The sequence below is a fragment of the Psammomys obesus genome, unplaced genomic scaffold (genome assembly GCF_907164565.1).
Source record: "Psammomys obesus unplaced genomic scaffold, mPsaObe1.curated_primary_1811, whole genome shotgun sequence".
Classification (NCBI taxonomy): domain Eukaryota; kingdom Metazoa; phylum Chordata; class Mammalia; order Rodentia; family Muridae; genus Psammomys; species Psammomys obesus.
In genome coordinates this window covers 10,044,646-10,062,304 of record NW_026596109.1, presented here as the reverse complement: position 1 = coordinate 10,062,304, position 17,659 = coordinate 10,044,646, and the positions used below count along the sequence as shown (strand labels likewise).

The following is a 17,659-nucleotide window of genomic DNA, read 5'->3' as shown; positions in this document are numbered from 1 at the left end:
CTTTTTTATTTCTTTTAGATTTTTAAACTTTCACTTTATTTATGTGTATGTATGCGTGCACACATGCATAGGTGCCTGCAGACACCAGAAGAAGGTGCTGGTCCCGCTGGGGTGGCATATACAGGCAGTTGTGGGTCCTGACATGGGTCCAGAAGACAAACTCTCGACCTCTCGCAGAGCAGTAAGCGATCCTAACCACAAACCAACTCTCTCCAACCCCCTGGATTCTTTTGTTTTTCGAGACAACTTTCTCTGTGGAGCCCTGGCTGTCCTGGACTTGCTTTGTAGACCAAGCTGGCCTCAGACTCAGAGATCCGCCTGCCTCTGCCTCCCGAGGGCTGGGATTACAGCCTCGAGCCACCTTGCCAGGCCCCATTTGATTCTTTTCAGGTACCGCTTCACACACCCAAAGGCCACTTGGTCAGCAGTGGAAACTGCCCTGATCCTCTCATTTGGTTCCTACCCCTTAGGCTGCCCCTCTAATGGCTGTAATTTTGTTAGTAGCCCATCTTCACTCCTTCCCACTGTAAACATTTTGGCCAAGTTTGTGTTACCTAGGTTACAAGGATCCCACCTAAAGTTAACATTCAAGGGCTGAGGCCAGGCCATTCCAACAAGAGAGACAAAAGGACAAAGGCCTGTCACTGGGCCCTTATCAGGAGATGGAAACCTTTAAGAGAAGTGAGGCAAGGAACTGCAAGTGGCAAAGAAAAATATGAGCAGGAAGCTATGGGCACGTGAGCGCTCATTCTGACCAAGGACAGTACTGTCCTTACACCCTTCAAGTTTTGTTTCGGTTTATTTGAGGTAGAGTCTCTCTATGCAGTCCAAGCTGGCCTTGAACGCTCAATCACCCGCCTTAGCCTCTGGAATGCACCTTGATTTCAGGTGTGTGAGACCACGCAGGCTCCCAGGAGCTTCCTTACGTGGCTGTGGCTGCCGGAAAGCGCTAGCACTTTCCGAGCCTTGTCAGTGGGGGCTGTACAGCACAGACGAGCAAGCGCTGCGCCAGGAGCAGAGCTGCCTATCAGCACCGAGTTTCTGCTCATTCCAAACCTGTCTCTGCAGGCAGCCCGCTGCTCACTTCCCCAATCCCAGTGCTCCGCAGTCTTCTGGGTGTCTTTTCTGTAAGAGACGCACTTTCCCTTCCCTGCGGGGCGGGTCAGCGTCTGACTGCTAGCCTGCTTGTGACAAAGGACCCACGCAGTGGTGGTGGTGTCCAAGGGCTGCATGGTAATGCCTCTACTACACACTGAGCCGATGCTCCTCGCAAGGGTTCTGGACTCAATGTGAAGAATACTGAAGGAACACTATTCCTCTCACACCGCCCCAAATGTGTGCCGGGGTCACAAACACTCACCCGATTTACACACCACCCAGCCAGATGGCGGCCTCCATGTCTCCCTGCAGCCCTCCTGCTCTCTCCTTCACCTACACCCTTCCACAAGACCTACTGAGTCCGCTCCCATTGCTTCCGGTCAAGACCATCTGCTTGACTCTGTCTAGTTTTCCGGCCTCCAGTCCATCTCCCTCCGACTCACATTTAAGGACACCAACCATCTAACTCATCTTTAAATGAATCTAGATGCACGGTTTAAAACCCCCACTGGCTCCTGATGGTTTTCAGAATGCGTGAGGACCAAGTGAACTCATTAGGTCTGGGCCTATGTGTAGCCTTCCCTCCCACCTTCACCTACCCTTTGATCCAAAGCAGAAGACAGAAGGTGTTCCTGTCTGCACCGTGCTCTTTCATACCTCTGTGGCTTTCCAAAGATTTGCCCAGCTTCTTCCCCTGTCCACCTCCCGTCTTGCAGCAAACTTAGCCAGGTGTCACTCAGCCGAGGAAGCCTTCCCTAACGTCCCCTCTGTCTCCCTGACACCCACACCCACAAGCATTTCTCATGGGTGATGGTCTGTTTACCTGTTTGCCTCCCTCCCCCGCACCCCCGATAGTGATGTCCTGGGTCACGCACCTTTGTCTCACCACTGCCTGGCACCGTACCGGGCATGTAAGAAATAACGAGGAAAGGCACGAACTCTAAGCTCTGAGAAAGGTAAAGGAGAAAACCCTGAGAGGTGAGTTCAAACCTGAGTCTCGTCAGAGTCATTGTTTCCCAGAAGCTCATCATCCTCCTCTCTCCCCGAGCTTCCTGGGGCTCTGGGCTGGTGTTTGGAAGTTTCACCGGGGTCCTCAATGCTTATCGTGGTGGCATCTGGATCTGCTGCTAGCAATGCGGCTCCATCGCCAAATTCTGAAATGAAGCAGAGCACAGAGGCCTGGAGACCTCCCCACACCAGATGCTTTCACCGGAAGCTCTGGAGCTGCAGATGCGGCTCAGTGGCGGGGAGCGCATGCCCAGCATGCAAAAGGACCTGGCTTCCAAACCTCAAGCTGCTCATTACCTCAGCCCTGCTATGAGCCTTACCTATGACAAGCCGCAAGAGGCTTCAAAAACCATCTTGGCTAGGGAGGCTGAAGCTGGAGGGTTTGGTTCAAGTTCCACCCAAGCACAGGAGGTGAGGAAGGGGATTGGCAGTATTATCTAAATAGTCTTCAGCAAGGTACCTGATCCATCTGAACACCTCTGATTCAAGTAAGTCCTTAGGAGGACCATGAGGACCGAAAGGCGAAGTGGAAATAATAGAATAAAAATCATGCAGCTCCATCACTCAAAGACAGGCCCTCGGAGCGTCCTGGTGTGTTTCCTTTCTTTGCATAAAGAGATTCAAGGCAATGATGAGCCCCCTCTCATACAACAGATGCTTCCCTCAGCCAACTGGAGAGCAGGTCCAGCTCTCGGGTGTGCCAGCATCTAACAAACAATCCAGTAGCCTGCTCTGTCTACTGGCGACTGCACACAAAGAATGACTTTTTGTATTATGATAGTTTTTGAAGTATACAAGAAATGACAGTGTAGGCAGAGCTTTTTTTTTGGGGGGGGAGTATAGAGAAGAACATGCTATGACATAGACATGTGAAGATGTCATGGTGAAAGATGCCATTACTTCCCATTACTTAGCCTGAAAAATAAGTAAACAAACAGCAGAGAGAGAGAGAGAGAGAGAGAGAGAGAGAGAGAGAGTGTCAAATGAAGCTGTGGGAGCGCCAGTCTTAGGAGGACCACTAATCACTGCAACCACTAAGCCATGGCTGTGTTTGTGTGTCTGTCCTTGTGTGTGTGTGGTTGTGGCTCTGCACATACACTGTGTGGTGTGTGGTCATCTGTGCACGTTCGTTTGCCTAAGTATGGGGGGCCTGGCTACGGCTGTCATTAGACATCTTCCACCACGACTCTCCACTTTATTTATTGAGGCAGGCACCTTGACTAAACCCAGTTTGTCAGTTGGGGCTGGTCCGGCTTGCTGGTTTGCCTGAGGGATTCTGTCTCTGCCTCCCTCCTGCTGGGATGGCAGGCAGCCACCACGCCTGCTTACAGCCTTCACACAATTCTCTCCTTTGCACAGCAAGTGCTTTATCCCCCGGGCCACCTCCCCAGCACTCGGCAGCATCCCACGGCTCTGCTAAGCGGTGTGCAAGGACCTTCCTCAATAACTTCCACCAGCAGTGATGGAGACCTCTGAGCATCCCAACACTTGATATACACACGTGAGCCTGTCATGGTGAAATCCATCGATTAGCTGTGCCGAATGAAATTTAGGACAGCACTGAAATTTCTTCTTCCTTTTCCTCTGAAGCAGGCTCTCAGGCTGGTCTCAGACAGCCCAGGCTGGTCTCAAACCTGAGATCCGCATGCCTCTGCCTCCTGAATGCTACTGAGATTACAGGCAGGCACTATCATACCTGGCTTATGTCTGAACTCTTGAAGGCCCAAGAAAGCACCAGTGGCCACCACTGCTATCACAGGTTCCAGCAGTGGGGTGGAGGCCCTTAGTTCAGCTCTCTTAGTGCCCCACAAATACATGAATACAGTATACAGAAAATCAAAGCAACATGGTTTAAGAGGCAGGCTACTAGGCAGCAACTCATGGGCAACCACTGGGGTTTGGCATGAGATGACCTGTTTCAGTTAAGACTCCGATCACATGCCAGGCATGGTGGTGCACACCAGCACTCAGGAGGCAGAGGCAGGTGGGTCTCTGCGTTTGAGACTCTAATCACAAATGACCCGGTCCTTGGGGAAATGATTCTACATCTTCTGAGTTTGACTCCTTAGCTAAACACTGCAGACAATACTCTCCCAACAGGGACCCGGTAAGATGATACAGATCCTAATTGCTGTTTAAGGGTGCTGACCTCTACAAAGATGGCCACAGTGCTGTCAAAGGGGGCCACGTGAAGGAAGATAGATTTAAGTCATACATATTTCATAAGTAGCAGTTTGCTGGCAGAGAGGCACATGAGATGGGGTCGGGGGAGGAACCGCCGTGGAAGCAGGAAGGCCATGCAGGCCCAAAGGGAAACAGAGTTCACTGAGTTAGTGAGGTCAGGATCTGCTTCTGAGAAAATGCCCAATGAAGAGAATGGCCAGAGGTGCTATGGAAAGGGTTGAGTAGGACCCAGGGCATGCTGAGAAGACAGCGGGTGACAACATCTGGGGTGTACTCTGCCATGAGGACCCCACATACTCTCCTCTGTACAAGATGCTCACATTGGCCTCCAGCCCTTGAGCAAGGCTGTGTGGTGCGACTTCCAACATCAATGCCGTCTGCCTCTACATCCTGGCCTTTACCAAGCCATCTTTTGCTTCCTTCTTTTCTTAGCATCTGACTTTTGCCAGAAGGCACCTGAACTCCACCTTGTCATGTACCATTCTTCCTCAGGACAGCTTTCTGTGCCACCATCAAGACCACATGCTCTTTCCGGAAGCCAAGCTCCTTATATCATTTTTATAGCTCCACCTTTATCACTGTCACCTCCTTTCTAGTTGCCTTGAGCCAACAACCTCCGCTGCCCAGTCTACGATCTGCAACATGGGCCAACTTTTAGCCCTTTGTAGACAGAAAAAAATAAATTAAGAAGTCTTCCTCCCACCCCAGGGGCTTTGAAAATGCTGTTCATAATCTTGTACTTCCTTGCACTTTTATTTAGCAAGGTTGAAGAAGGGCTCTTCAGTGAAGCAAAATCTGAAGAAGGCCAAGAAGGGAGCAGTGGGAACTGTCGAGAAGACAACTATGAATGGAAAACAGCACAAAAGCAGGGACTGTGTTAGGTCACATGCCCAGTGTGTCAGGGAAGAGTGGTAAGGATACGAGGTAAGAAGGACAGGAGATAAGGTCAGAGGCAATGGACCCTCAGTTTCCAAGCTTTCATTCCCAGTGAGATGGGAGGGACAGAGCCAGAGGAAGGCAGGATTATTATTTAGATGAATGAAGTTGAAGGTGACCTTGTACCTTGAACCTGATGGGGGACACTGAGAGGGGATGAAGGATAGTCAGATGCCTGATTGATTTTTATTTATGTATATGCATGTATTCTGGGTGAGTGTGTGTGCCACCTGTGTGCAGGTGCCTGTGGAGGCCAGAAGGGGGCGTTAGATCCCCTGGAACTGGATTTACAGGCAGTCAGGAGCCAACTGATATGGATGAGTCCTGGGAATTCACCTCAGCACCTCTTAAGTGCTTTTACAGGTGGTTGATATGAGATGGAGAATCACAGCTGTGACAGTGTTTGCCCAGGAAGTTATTTCTATTTAAACATCAAATCTTCCTCACACAGTGGAGAGTCCTGCCACATCACCAGGATTCCAGCCCTGGCTGTCTGATTTATTAACTGCATGACTCCATCTGCGTCTCAGTGTCAGAAGAACTTTGTGAGACAAATAAGCAGCTGATGTGACCAAACTAGAAAAACCTGGGCGTGGCCAACAGCCTCTTACCAACATGTCTGAAATAAAATCCTTTAAACTATGTGTCAGTGGTAAAAACCACTGCTGTGACAGTGGAAGCTACAATCAGGAGATGGAGGTGGGCACTCAGCTGCCATACCTTCAAACTGCAAGTCATCTACAGCTGCCATTCAGCCGGAGGTTCTGCTCCCAAGGCTGAGGAAGAAAATTCTCGGGGTCTGAAAGGAAGAAATAAATAAGCTTAGGAAAATGGAGCAATCTGAAAAAAAAAACAAAAAAACATAATAAAATAATTTTTAGGGGCTGGAGAGATGGCTCAGAGGTTAAGAGCACTCACTAGCTGCTCTTCAGAGGTCCCAAGTTCAATTCCCAGCAACCTCACGATGGCTCACAACCATCTATAATGAGATCTGGTGCCCTCTTCTGGCGTGCAGGTGTACATGTAGACAGAACATTGTATACATAATAAATAAATAAATTTTTAAAAGAATTTTTATAGCCAGCTGTGATGGCTGGTGCACATCTTTAACCCCAGCACTTGGGAGGCAGAGGCAGGCAGATAGATCTCTACGATTTTAAGGCCAGTCTGCTCTACAGAGTGAGAAGCTGTCTCAAAAATTAAGAAAAACGATTATTACATTTCTTTATCTTGTGTGGCTATGGGAGTAAGCTCTTTCCTTCCACCATTGGGGACCCAGAATGGGACTCTGGCCATGCTTGGGGACAGCCGCCTTTACCTGCTGAGCAATCTCCCCTGCCATCAGAAATTATTAAAGCTGTTACAAGGAAACTGAAGGCTGGGGTTGTAGCTCATTTGGTAGAGTGTTTTGCTCTCTTGGAGCACGCACGAAGTCCTGGGCTCAATGACCAGGACCTGCAAAATCTGCTGCATGCCTGTAGTCCCAGCACCTAGGAGGCGGAGGCGGGACGATCAGGAAGCTTAATGTTATACTAGGCTGGGTTAGAAGAGTCTATTCCTCCCTGCACCCCTCCACCCCCGCTCCCCGCGCACCGCCATCAACAAAAAGGAGCCTGGCTGCAGGGGCCATTCACTGTGTGAATGTTTACGGACCAGTTGAAGCCTGGAGATGGAAGAAAGTGGAAGGGGAGCCTCGGACTTGGGAGAGGTGATGGGGAAAGCACTCCACTGCAGCCGGTTTTAGGTCCCAGACCCTTCGGTCAGACAGACCTGGGTTTGAGTCCCGATTCTGCTGCTTCTTCTGCTGTGTGCGCGCGCGCTCCTCGAGGCCTCCGTTTCCTCATCTGCAAAACGGGCTCATGGTGAAGGGACCATTCTATAAGACAGTGCCTGTGAGGCGCCTAGCGCAGAGGAGCCAGGCAAGGAGTAGCGCCGGGGCGTCGGCGACCCTGCAGTCGAGGTCCTGAGGGAGCACAGGAGGGCTTCGGCGGGGTATGCTGAGCAACCGCGGCCCGGGCTGGAAGGAGATTCCCCAACTGGCCCAGAAGCCCAGAGACCGGGGAGAGCGGGTCCAGCTGCCCAGGGGCCGGGGATGCTCGGCACCCGCAGCGTCCAGCCGGGGTTCCGGAAGCGGACATCCGGGGTGGGTGGTTCTCTCCGCCTCCTCCGGGCAGAGCACCGCCCCTTTCTTAAAGCGAGCGTAGCACCCGAGCACTCCGGGGGCGGCGCGTCCCTCTCCTAGGTCTTAAAGAGACAGGCGCCAAGTAGGGAGAATTCTCAGGAGTTTTGGGGAAAAGGTCACCAAAAATTTAACCAGCGAGGAAGACTCCACAGCAGCCGACTTGTGAAGGAAAGGAGGCCTCCGGACCACTGTTCACCACTGTTCGCTGGCCGGTGGCTAGGGATGGCCTCCCTCAGCTGTACCACCCCAGGCTCATGACAGTCACCTGGAAAGCAGCAGTGGAGTGGTCTGGCGGGCAACCTGGTGGCCTGCCTCCTGCCTGGGCCTCCAGGTTTTGGGGGGACCTCTGCCTCCTCCTCTGGGACTCGCCTGTTAATTCCCTGGGCCTCCCTCTGCTTTGGCAATGCTCGCCTGAACTGCTACCGTTCGCTCATCCTTGCCAGCCTGTGAACACTCGGAGAACAGAGGGAATGGAATGAGTCTAGTGTCTGGGTGGCCAGTATCAGCCAAGGACAGTAGCACACAATTAACTGTTCACAGTTACTGCCACAGACTGAAAGGGTCTATAGACAGTTCTTGCTGTCTGGAGCTGCAGTGCAAGCAGCAGACACTCGATTCACGGCTCACACAAGGAGACCAGTGTCCTTAGCCTCACCACACAGGGTCCTTTTGACTTCTGACACACTCTGCATATTGACTATTCCTGATTCTGCTTTTCTAACTGTTGAGCAGTCAGATGTAATAACACGTTAGCCATTCCAACTCATATGCAGGGGCTCTGACCTGGCATTGTCATCAGGCTTTGTTCAGGCAGGACCTCCGATTCTCAGAACAATGCTGCTAACCCGAAGTGGACCCCAGCCCTTGCCATGTAAAGAAAGGTAAAGAAAGAGCGGGGCTTAGAGCATGTGCCGGGCACTTTTGGTGAGTGTCAGGATTAACATGGGTCATGCAAGTGTGCCCAGCATCTTTTCTGTCTCACACTCACCTGCTGCTAATCAACAGCTAACCTTATTCAAGCTACAGCGGGCAGACCCTGAGCAAAGGTCACCCTAGCCCCGTGCTATGGGCCCCTCATCCTCCGCACCAAGCCGTATTTCTTCATTCCCGGGTCATGGAGCTCTGCTAAGAACACCTAGGACGAAGGCAGGCACAATCCCCGAAGTGCTCCCATATACCCACATCCAAATTTCCACCTCTCCTGTCCATGCTGGGACTCTGTTGGAGGTGAGTAAGAGATAGTGCGTTCAGTACCCTTTGACACTGGGCCCTACCTGATTTTCAGGTAGTTTTTTTTTTTTTTAAAAAAAAAAAAAAAAGCAGAACAAGTCTCCTTCCAAGCTTCCACAGAGACTCCACAGTGCCAACAACGCGCCTTAAGATGGCTGGCTGCTCTGACCCTTTTTTCTCAAGGCTTCCAGTGAAATTAAGCAAAGCTAGTCTCCCAGTGCTCGAGAGGCAGATTTGGGGAGTGCTCTATGAATTCAAGGCCAGCCTGGTCTACTCTCTCCGTGACCAGTTCCATCATATTGGAGGCTGGAAACTATCTCTTGACATTTTCCATTCCTCCCTCCAGGGCACTAAAGGAAGTCTGTGTGGTACAGATAATCAACTATGAAAGCTTTACAAAGTTGGGAGAAGGTGTGGTGGCCTGTACCTGTAATCCCAACATTTCGGAAGCTGAGGCAGGAGAATTGCTGTGAGTTCAAGGGCAGCCGGGGGTACATAGCAAGAACAGAGACAAAAGGGAGTTTCCTGGATATTTCCTGAAACTTCCACACCTAGCAATAAAGACAAATAGGCAACGTAAGCCACTGTATCCTGGCAAGGGCATCTAAGGGCTGAGTCACTCAGGAACGACATTCCAAGTCATTCCAAAAAGCTGGCTGAGGGTGAGAGGAACCGGAGGGAGGAAATGATCATCGATTTTTCATTTAGTCTGCAGCATCAGAGAACATAGGGTGTTTTAATGGTCCTGTTACATCGTTTCATTGCAGACTGAGCTGTTCTCTTCAGTGAAAGGACCTCTGAGAGAGTTGGCTTGTTCCTCGTCCCTCTCAGGAGGCAAGAGACCAGGCCCTGGTGTAACTAAACTCAGAGTGACAGAGCAGGGGTTGCGTAAGAGCACAGCCTTTCTGCAGATGCCATCGAATGCCTCTCAAGGACCACTTCCTGTCTTCCTGGCTCCAACTTTTGCCTTCCAGACACTTCTGTTATGACTGGTATAGGCTGTGACAGGCTCCTCAGATGCCTCCTGAGAGGCAGCTGCCTCAGGGCTCTTCCACAGGGACCCTTCATTGCCTTACATACATCCAAAATGTGGTGGGGTTAACATCACAGAGACAAACACGATCTCACTGTGTAGCCCAGGCTAGCCTCAAAGTAATCCTCCAGGTTGAGCTGCCAAAGCTTTGAGATTGCAGGATCATGTGACATCATGTCCTGCTCTGGGAGACTCTACTGAAGGCGATGAGCTCCTGTGCATAAATGGCTCTCACTTTCTCTCAGATAGAGACCTTTTGTCCTATAAAAATGTCAGCAGCTGTGGCATTTTATCCTGATTCTGGGCCTTTGATTTAGCTTTCCCTGTCTTTTCTAGCCCTTATTATGCTAATTTCACAGAAAATCCCAAGCAGAGGCTGGGGCAGAGCTCACTTGGTGGAGTGCTTGCCCAGTCTGCAAAACTGTGGCTTCGTTTCCAGCCTTGGGTATAGCAAAGCTTGGCATCCCAGCTGGTGAGATGAGGCAGGACCACAGAACACCAAAGGAATATGTGAGACCTTATTGTAAAAGGAACATTTTTTAATTGATGTTGCTACTTTATTTTTTATTAATTAATTATTCACTTTGTATCCCAGCTGCAGCCCCCTCCCTCACCCTCTCCCAATTCCACCCTCCCTCCCTCATCTCCTCCCATGCCCCTCCCCAAGTCCATTGCTAGAGGAGGTCCTCCTTCCCGTCCTTCTGACCCTAGCCTATCAGGTCTCATCAGGACTGGCTGCATTGTCCTCCTCTGTGGCCTGGTAAGACTGCTCCCTGCTCAGGGGGAGGTGATCAAAGAGCCAGCCACTGTGTTCATATCAGAGACATCTGGGCCCAGGGGTCTTTTCTGAGACTGATATTCCAACCAAGGACCATGCATGGAGATAACCTGGAACCCCTGCACAGATGTAGCCCATGGCAGCTTAGTGTCCAAGTGGCTTTCCAGATTTTTTGGATCTGTTGCTCTCCTTGTGGAGCTCCTGTTCCCTCCAGGTCTTCCTATCTCCCCCTTCTTTCATAAGATTCCCTGCACTCTGCCCAAAGTTTGGCTATGAGTCTCAGCATCTGCTTTGATACAGTGGTGGGTAGAGTCTTTCAGAGGCCCTCTGTGGTGGCTCCTGTCCTGTTCCCCAGGCAGCATTCTTGAGAGGTCTTCATGCATCTGCCTTGAGCCAAGGTTTCTCACTGGACCAGAGCTCACCAACAGCTCACCAACGTGTCCACACGCCTCTGCCTTCAAGTGCTGGAATCCGAAGTGTCCTCTACCATGTGGTATCTTTATGTGGGTCCTGGGGTCAAACTCTGGCGCTTTTATCTACAAGGTAGGAACTCCTCTGACTGGCCCACCTCTTCGGCTGCTATGTAGACTTTTATTGAATTTATTGACTTAAAAAGTGGCCAAGGCTAACTTCTGAATCATGGTTACTAATGATTTTGAGATTAGTTTTCTAGGCAATGAAGCTTTATCTTGCTTTTATAGATTTCTTTTTCCCCCTTTTCCTTTCTTTCTTTTTCTTTTTCTTTTTTTCTTTTTTTTTTTTTTGACAAAGGTCACTAAGATTACAACTGGTCCAAGCTGGCCTTAGACTCAAAAGTATTGAGATTAGAGGTACGTGCTCCTGCCCAACTTAAGATTTTCATTTTACAATAGAATTTTAAAAGTGAATCTTAGAGATTTTTTTTCTAGGCTGAATGAAGAACCATACTACCTTCCTGATATTAAAATGGTATATAGCCGGTGTTAATCTCAGCACTTGGAAAGCAGAGGCAGAGGCTTTCTGAGTTCAAGTCCAGCCTGAGCTACAAAGTGAGTTCCAGGACAGCCAAGGCTACACAGAGAAACGCTGTCTTGAAAAAAAAAAAAAAGTGCGTAATGAAATATAAATTCAGGCTGAAGATGGCTCAGTGGTTAAGAGCACTGAATGCTCCTCCAGAGGACCAGGGTTCAATTCCCAGCACCCACATAACAGCTCACAACTGTCTATAACTCCTGTTCCAGAATATCTGACACCCTCACACAGACATACATGTAGTCAAAACACCAATGTACGTAAAATAAAATAAATATAAATTATTTTGCTGGGCATGGTAGTGCACACCTTTAATCCTAGCACTTGGGAGGCAGAGGCAGGGGGATCTCTGTGAGTTTGAGGCCAACCTGGAATACAGAGCAAATCCAGGACAACCAGGGCTATTACACAGAGAAACCCTCTCTTGAAAAACCAAATAAATAAATAAATAAATACTTTTTTTTTTTTTTAAGTTAAACTTAGTGTTAAACTGAGATGGCTCAGTGCTTGCCGCCAAGCCTGGCTACCTGAGAACCCACATGATAGAAGAAGGGAACTGATTCCTGCATTATGGGATGTGACCCCCTGCCCCCACCCATGCACCCATAAACACACACACTTCCCGACAATACCATCGCCACCATTACCACCTGCCAAGCATATTCTAGACAAAATTCAAGGTAAAAATATTTGAAGACACAAGAAAAATAGTTTACATACAGCAGTGAAATACATCTTAGAAAAAAAAAACAAAAACAAAAACAGCATATTTGAAAAAAAAATTATCCCTCAGAGGAGAAATAAATAATTTCTCAGGCAAACAAATATTGGGAGAATTTATTGCCAGTGATTTATCTTGAATGGAATCCAAAGAAATTGTTAATAGAAAAGGAGAATGATATCAGTAAGAAAAAGTTTTGCATAAATAAAACAGCACTAAAGAAAGATAAGTGAAAGTAAAGCAAAATGTTTGATTTTTTTTTTATTCAAGACAATATTGGCAGCAATGTACTTGACCACACCCACGCACGTGTGCACACACACACACCACACACACGCATGCACACATACATATGGGTGCTAGGACTGGGAATATAATTGAATATGCATGTTTCTGTGTGTGCATTAGTTACTTATATTATTGTTGTGACAAAATGCAGATTTAAAGGAGAAAGGGTTTATTGTGCCCCACAGTTCAAAGTTACGGTCCATCGTGCAAAGGCAGCCATGAAGCAGGGCTTGGGGCAGTTGGTCACAGTGCAACCACGGTCAAGAAGGAGAAAAGGATGAATGTCTGCTGCTGCTCAGTTCCTTTCTCCGTCTTTACAGTCCAGGATCCCAGGCCGGGAATGGCAGCACTCACAGTGGACAACTCTTCCTACTTCATCTAATGCAATCAGGATAACCCCCAACAGGAAGGCCCAGAGTCCCGCCCCCAGGTGATCCCAGATTCTGTCGATGGACAATTAAGACCAGTGAGTAGCTGAATGGTGAAACTTAAAGCCTAATAACATTGATATTAGCACTCCAAAAGTAAAAACATTTTAGTATAAGTCTAAAGACATGTGGACAAGACTTACAAAACTGTGACAGGAGAAAGCAAAGAGGATCTGAGAAATCAGTGTGTCTTCCATGTTCCCAGATAGGAAGACCCAGCACAGCCAAGACCTCCACTCTTCTCAAGCTGAACTACAGACTCATCACAGCCCGGAGCTGCCTCAAGCAAGTCATGTTGCCGATATGGCGTCTACAAATTGATTCTAGAATTTATGAGAAGCAGCAAAGAGACCTCAGAATAGTCATAATAATAAAAAAGAATGAAACCCAGAGGGCTGGCATAATTCAACTTTAAGGTTTATTGTAAAGACACAGTAATTTCCAGGTAGGGTGACACACCTGTAATCCGGCACATGGGAGGCAAGGGTAGGAAGGGCCAGCCTGGGCTACACAGGGAGACTGTCTCAAAAACACAAACAAGAAGGAAACAATCAAGAGAACAAGAAGATAAGCCTAGACTGGGAAAAGGCATTTGCAAAGGACACATCTGAAAAATACTCAAATATTCAAAACATTCAAAGAATTCTTAAGACTCCACAAGAAAGTGGACACATGGTTTTCAAATGGGCAGCAGAAGGGGCTGTGGGCATAGCCAGTGGTAGAACTCGCCTAGAACGCACAAGGTCCTCGGCTCACTCTTTAACCCACAAATAAAAGACAGAAGCTGGGGCTGGAGAGATGGCTTGGAGGGTATAGAGCAGAGGTCCTGAGTTCAATTCCCAGCACCCACATGGTGGCTCACAGTTACGTAACTGGGATCTGATGCCCTCTTCTGCCGTGCAGGCGTCCATGCAGATAGAGCAGTCATCGACAGAAAATAAATAAACCTTTAAAAGGAAAAAACAAAAACCAGAAGCTGTGATGGGTACCTCATCCAAGAAGAGTCACAGATGGTGGAGGGGTAAAGATGCCGCTGAACTTACAGTGTTCTGCTTATGGTGTTTTCACTTTACTATGGTGCAAAAGTGTATACGTGGGTAAAGGCGATTGCCACCAAGCCCGAAGACCTGAGTTCAGTTCCTGGGACTCACACTGCAGATGGCGAGAACTGACTAGCACAAGTGTCCTGTGTCCTCTGGCCTCCACACGTGTGTCACAGCATGCCTGGCCTGCTGCAAACACATGTGCACGCACGCATGCGTGCAAAGAACAGAAACAGAATTTAATTTTGAAGTGACACACCACTATTGTGCTTGATAGACTGGCTGTATTAAATGCATTTTCAACTTTTTTTTTTTTTTTTAATACAGAGTTTCTCTGTGTAGCCCTTACTGTCCTAATACTCATTCTGTAGACCAGGCCTTGAACTCGGAGATCTACCTGCCTCAGCCTCCTGAATGCTGGGATTAAAAAGCGTGTGCCACCATGCACTGTGACATTTTCAACTTCCGACATCTTTGACTTTCAGTGGGTTTATCAGGATATAATATTTATTTATTTATTCATTGATTCATTCATTCATTCATTGGTTTTTTTTGAGACAGAGTTTTTCTGTATAGCCTTGGCTGCCCTGGAACTCACTCTGTAGACTAGCCTGGCCTTAAACTCACAGAGATCATCTACCTGCCTCTGCCTCCCAAATGCCGGGACTAAAGGCATGTGCCATCATGTCCTGCTCAGGATAGAATTTATCTGTCATGAAAAGGTGTTCGTAGTATAGGTCATCAGAGAGTTGCAAACTGTAATGAGAGAGAAGCTGGTGCAAACAAATTACAAAACACTGGCAACGTCGAACGCGGGAGGCATGTAAAATAGCCCTGACAGGGCTGCAAGACAGTGGACCAGTTACTTACAAAGCCAAGCACTTCTCACTCCGTCGGCTGCACCCGCTGGAGACCCAAAGGAGTTGACAAACTGTCTCCATCTAAATGATGCTTGTGTCTGCTTTGTCTATGATCTCTGGAGCAACCAGGATGTTCCCCCAGTTGATGAATGGGAGAGCCAATGGGGAATTACCACTTTCGAAAGAAATAAGCTATCAAGCCCAGGCCGCACCCTCTCCAGAGGCCTCTGTCTCCAGAAATATTCAGACACGCACTGCAGGCTGTGACTGAGAGAACAATTTTTCATTATTGAAAGAACCCAATTTTACCTTCTTGGTTGTGTTTTATTTTGTAGCTGTGGGGACACATGCAGGATTTGCGGATGCCTGGCAAGCATGCTATCCCTGGGTCAAAATCCCAGCCAGCCTTTATATTAGTCAAACAGGCACGTGTGTACGCGAGGGCTTGTACACGCACACATACACGCTCACATGCATACACACACACACACACACAAAAAAAAAAAGAGGGGGACCTGGAGAGGTGACTAAGAGGTTAAAACATTTGTTGTTCTTGTGAAGGACCTGGCTTCTACTCACCATCATAAATCCAATTCTAGAGGATTCTACGCTCTCCTCTGACCTCCCCAGGTACCAGGCATACATGTGGTACACAGACATGTACTTAAAGGACAGCTAACATTAAAAGCTAGTCATTTGCAAGAGACTGTTTTTTTTTTCTTTCCCTTCTTTTCTTTCATCTTCGTCCTCCTCCTCTTTCTCCTCCTCCTCCTTTCAATTCTTTCTTGAGACAGGCTGTCACTACACAGCCCTGGCTGGCCTGGAACTCACTAACATAGACCGGGCTGGCTTCAAACCCACAGAGATCCACCTGCCCCAGCCTCCTGAGTGCTGGGTTTAAAAGTGTGCGACACTACACTTTTAAAAGAGATCTTTTGACGGAGCCCTTCTTTTGTTCTTTTTTTAAAAAAAAATTAGTGCATATCAATGGTACAAAATAGTAGGATTCACTATGCTTTAACAGGGTAATCTTTTCATGTGTCTGCTTTAAAAAAAAAAAAAAAAGATTAGTCAAAGGGAACCCCAGCGCCTCTCAAAACATAACAGAGAATCTAGGAAGATGATTACTAAAGAGGCCTCTGTGCACGTGATTTGGAATTTTCCGTCCGATTGACAGCAAGGCAAACACCTGCTGTCCTGGCATGGTCCTCTTGTCAGGGTTGGTTATTGGGCCCTGCACCTTTGTCCAGCTCCGCCCCTTCGTTATCCGGCTGGGGCCTCTCAGTCATTCCTCAGAGCCAGCTCTGCCCCACGCTGAGATGGGGCTGTCCCAGCTCTGGCTGTGGCTGAAGAGGCTGGCGATATTCTTGCAGGTGGCCACCGAGGTGGTTGTGGGCAAAGTGCTGATGACACTGTTCCCAGGGAGGGTCAAGCAGAGCATCTTGGCCCTGGGCCAAAAGACGGGGATGTCCAGGAATCCCCGATTCTCCCCCGACAACTGGGTCCCGACCTTCTTCAGCATCCAGTACTTCTGGTTCATTCTAAAGGTCCGGTGGCAGAGACTGGAAGACAGGGCCAAGCCTGGGGGGTTGGCCCCCAACGGCACCGTGGTCCGCCTCTCAGGACGGAAGTGCCAGATCTGGGATTTCATTCGAGGTGAGCTCGGGGGCTTGGAACAGTGGGATCGGGTGGGGCAGACAGATGGCTTTGAAAGCACTAAGCATCCTATCATTGCTCCAACCACTCTGTGTGTGTGTGTGGGGGGGGGGTCTTGTCCTCCCACTCAGCGATGGAATCCTCCCAGGTTTTCTCTCTTGGCTGGCATGTTTCTGGGGTTGATGTCACAAGCCATCCACTCTTGCCTTCCAGCCCCTGGATGTAGGCAGTTCGCTTTCATCTGATGAAATCCTTCTCAGCCCCCATTCTGACACACAGCACCACTTCCTGCAAGGAGCCAGCCCTGACTTCCCCAGGTTACCCTTTTGATATGCCAACTAGCATCCTAAACTTTGCTTTATTGACTCTCAAGGTTTGCAGTTGTGTGGGTACCTAAGTTTCACCTGCCAGCGGGGGACCAATAACCTACCAGGGTGCCCCATGGGCACACAGTAGTAGTTTCTTGAAGGTCTCCTAGCTTTCTATCCTCTTCCCCATCAGGCAAAAGGGTTGCTTTGGGTGCCGGAGGCCCTAACTAGTCCTCGACACTCCTCTCCCTGGCGTCTGTCTGTCTGCTCTCCTTATTCTTTTCCGACCTCACTTGACTGTTGCCAGATCACTCTTTCCTAAGACCCAGAGCACGTTGCAGCATCATGCTTCCTCGTTCAGAAGAGCCCTGGCCCAGACTGGTGTTCACAGTCCAACCTGATCAGCCTTGAATTTTTCACCCCAACATTATTTCCAAGATTCCTTCGTGCTAACTCCACTAGACCAATGTGGGCCTTTGCCCATCCTGGGACCGGCTTCCATGTGCCTTGGCTTAACACCACGGAATGATCTGTGGCTACCTGTCAGTGTGGCCAGGCACCTTCCCCTAAGCACCAGGGCCCAGCTCTCATGCCTCATTCCTGGACCTCGATAGTGAGGGAGATGCTGTCTCCCTGCCCAGCTCCAGCTCCCCCTGCTCCCACCAGCAGCTGCGCCTGACTCAGTTAACTGCAGGGCTCCGAGGCAGGGGGATAAGCCAGTGCATTTTGAAGCAAGTTCTTCAGATAAGCATCACTACACAGAGCTCCCTGGTCAAAAGAGTTTGTCCACATCCTGTGTCAGCCAATGAAAGGTCCAGAAAGGCTCTGAGGCTTAGAAACAGATTTGTACACACACACACACACACACACACACACACACACACACACACACACA

At 48.9% G+C, this 17,659-nt stretch overlaps 2 protein-coding genes across 5 annotated transcripts in view; one reads left to right on the top strand and one right to left on the bottom strand.

Moving 5' to 3' along the window:
* The window catches only part of Yipf1 (Yip1 domain family member 1), a 30,228-nt gene extending 22,851 nt beyond the window's left edge, over positions 1–7,377 (bottom strand). For both annotated transcript variants that reach the window (XM_055628953.1, XM_055628954.1), the window contains exons 1-3: positions 6,997–7,377; positions 5,947–6,025; positions 2,089–2,252 (exon numbers count right to left, since the gene is read on the bottom strand). In XM_055628953.1, the coding sequence (XP_055484928.1) occupies positions 2,089–2,252; positions 5,947–5,977 (195 nt within the window). In that variant the 5' untranslated portion in view covers positions 5,978–6,025; positions 6,997–7,377. The remainder of the gene's footprint in view (positions 1–2,088; positions 2,253–5,946; positions 6,026–6,996) is intronic.
* An 8,709-nt stretch (positions 7,378–16,086) lies between these two features.
* Dio1 (iodothyronine deiodinase 1) overlaps positions 16,087–17,659 on the top strand; it is a 16,146-nt gene continuing 14,573 nt past the window's right edge. For all 3 annotated transcript variants that reach the window (XR_008722724.1, XM_055629112.1, XM_055629111.1), the window contains exon 1: positions 16,087–16,456. Coding sequence is in view for 2 of the 3 variants with exons in the window: in XM_055629112.1 (XP_055485087.1) it covers positions 16,120–16,456 (337 nt within the window). In the remaining variant the exon portion in view is untranslated. The remainder of the gene's footprint in view (positions 16,457–17,659) is intronic.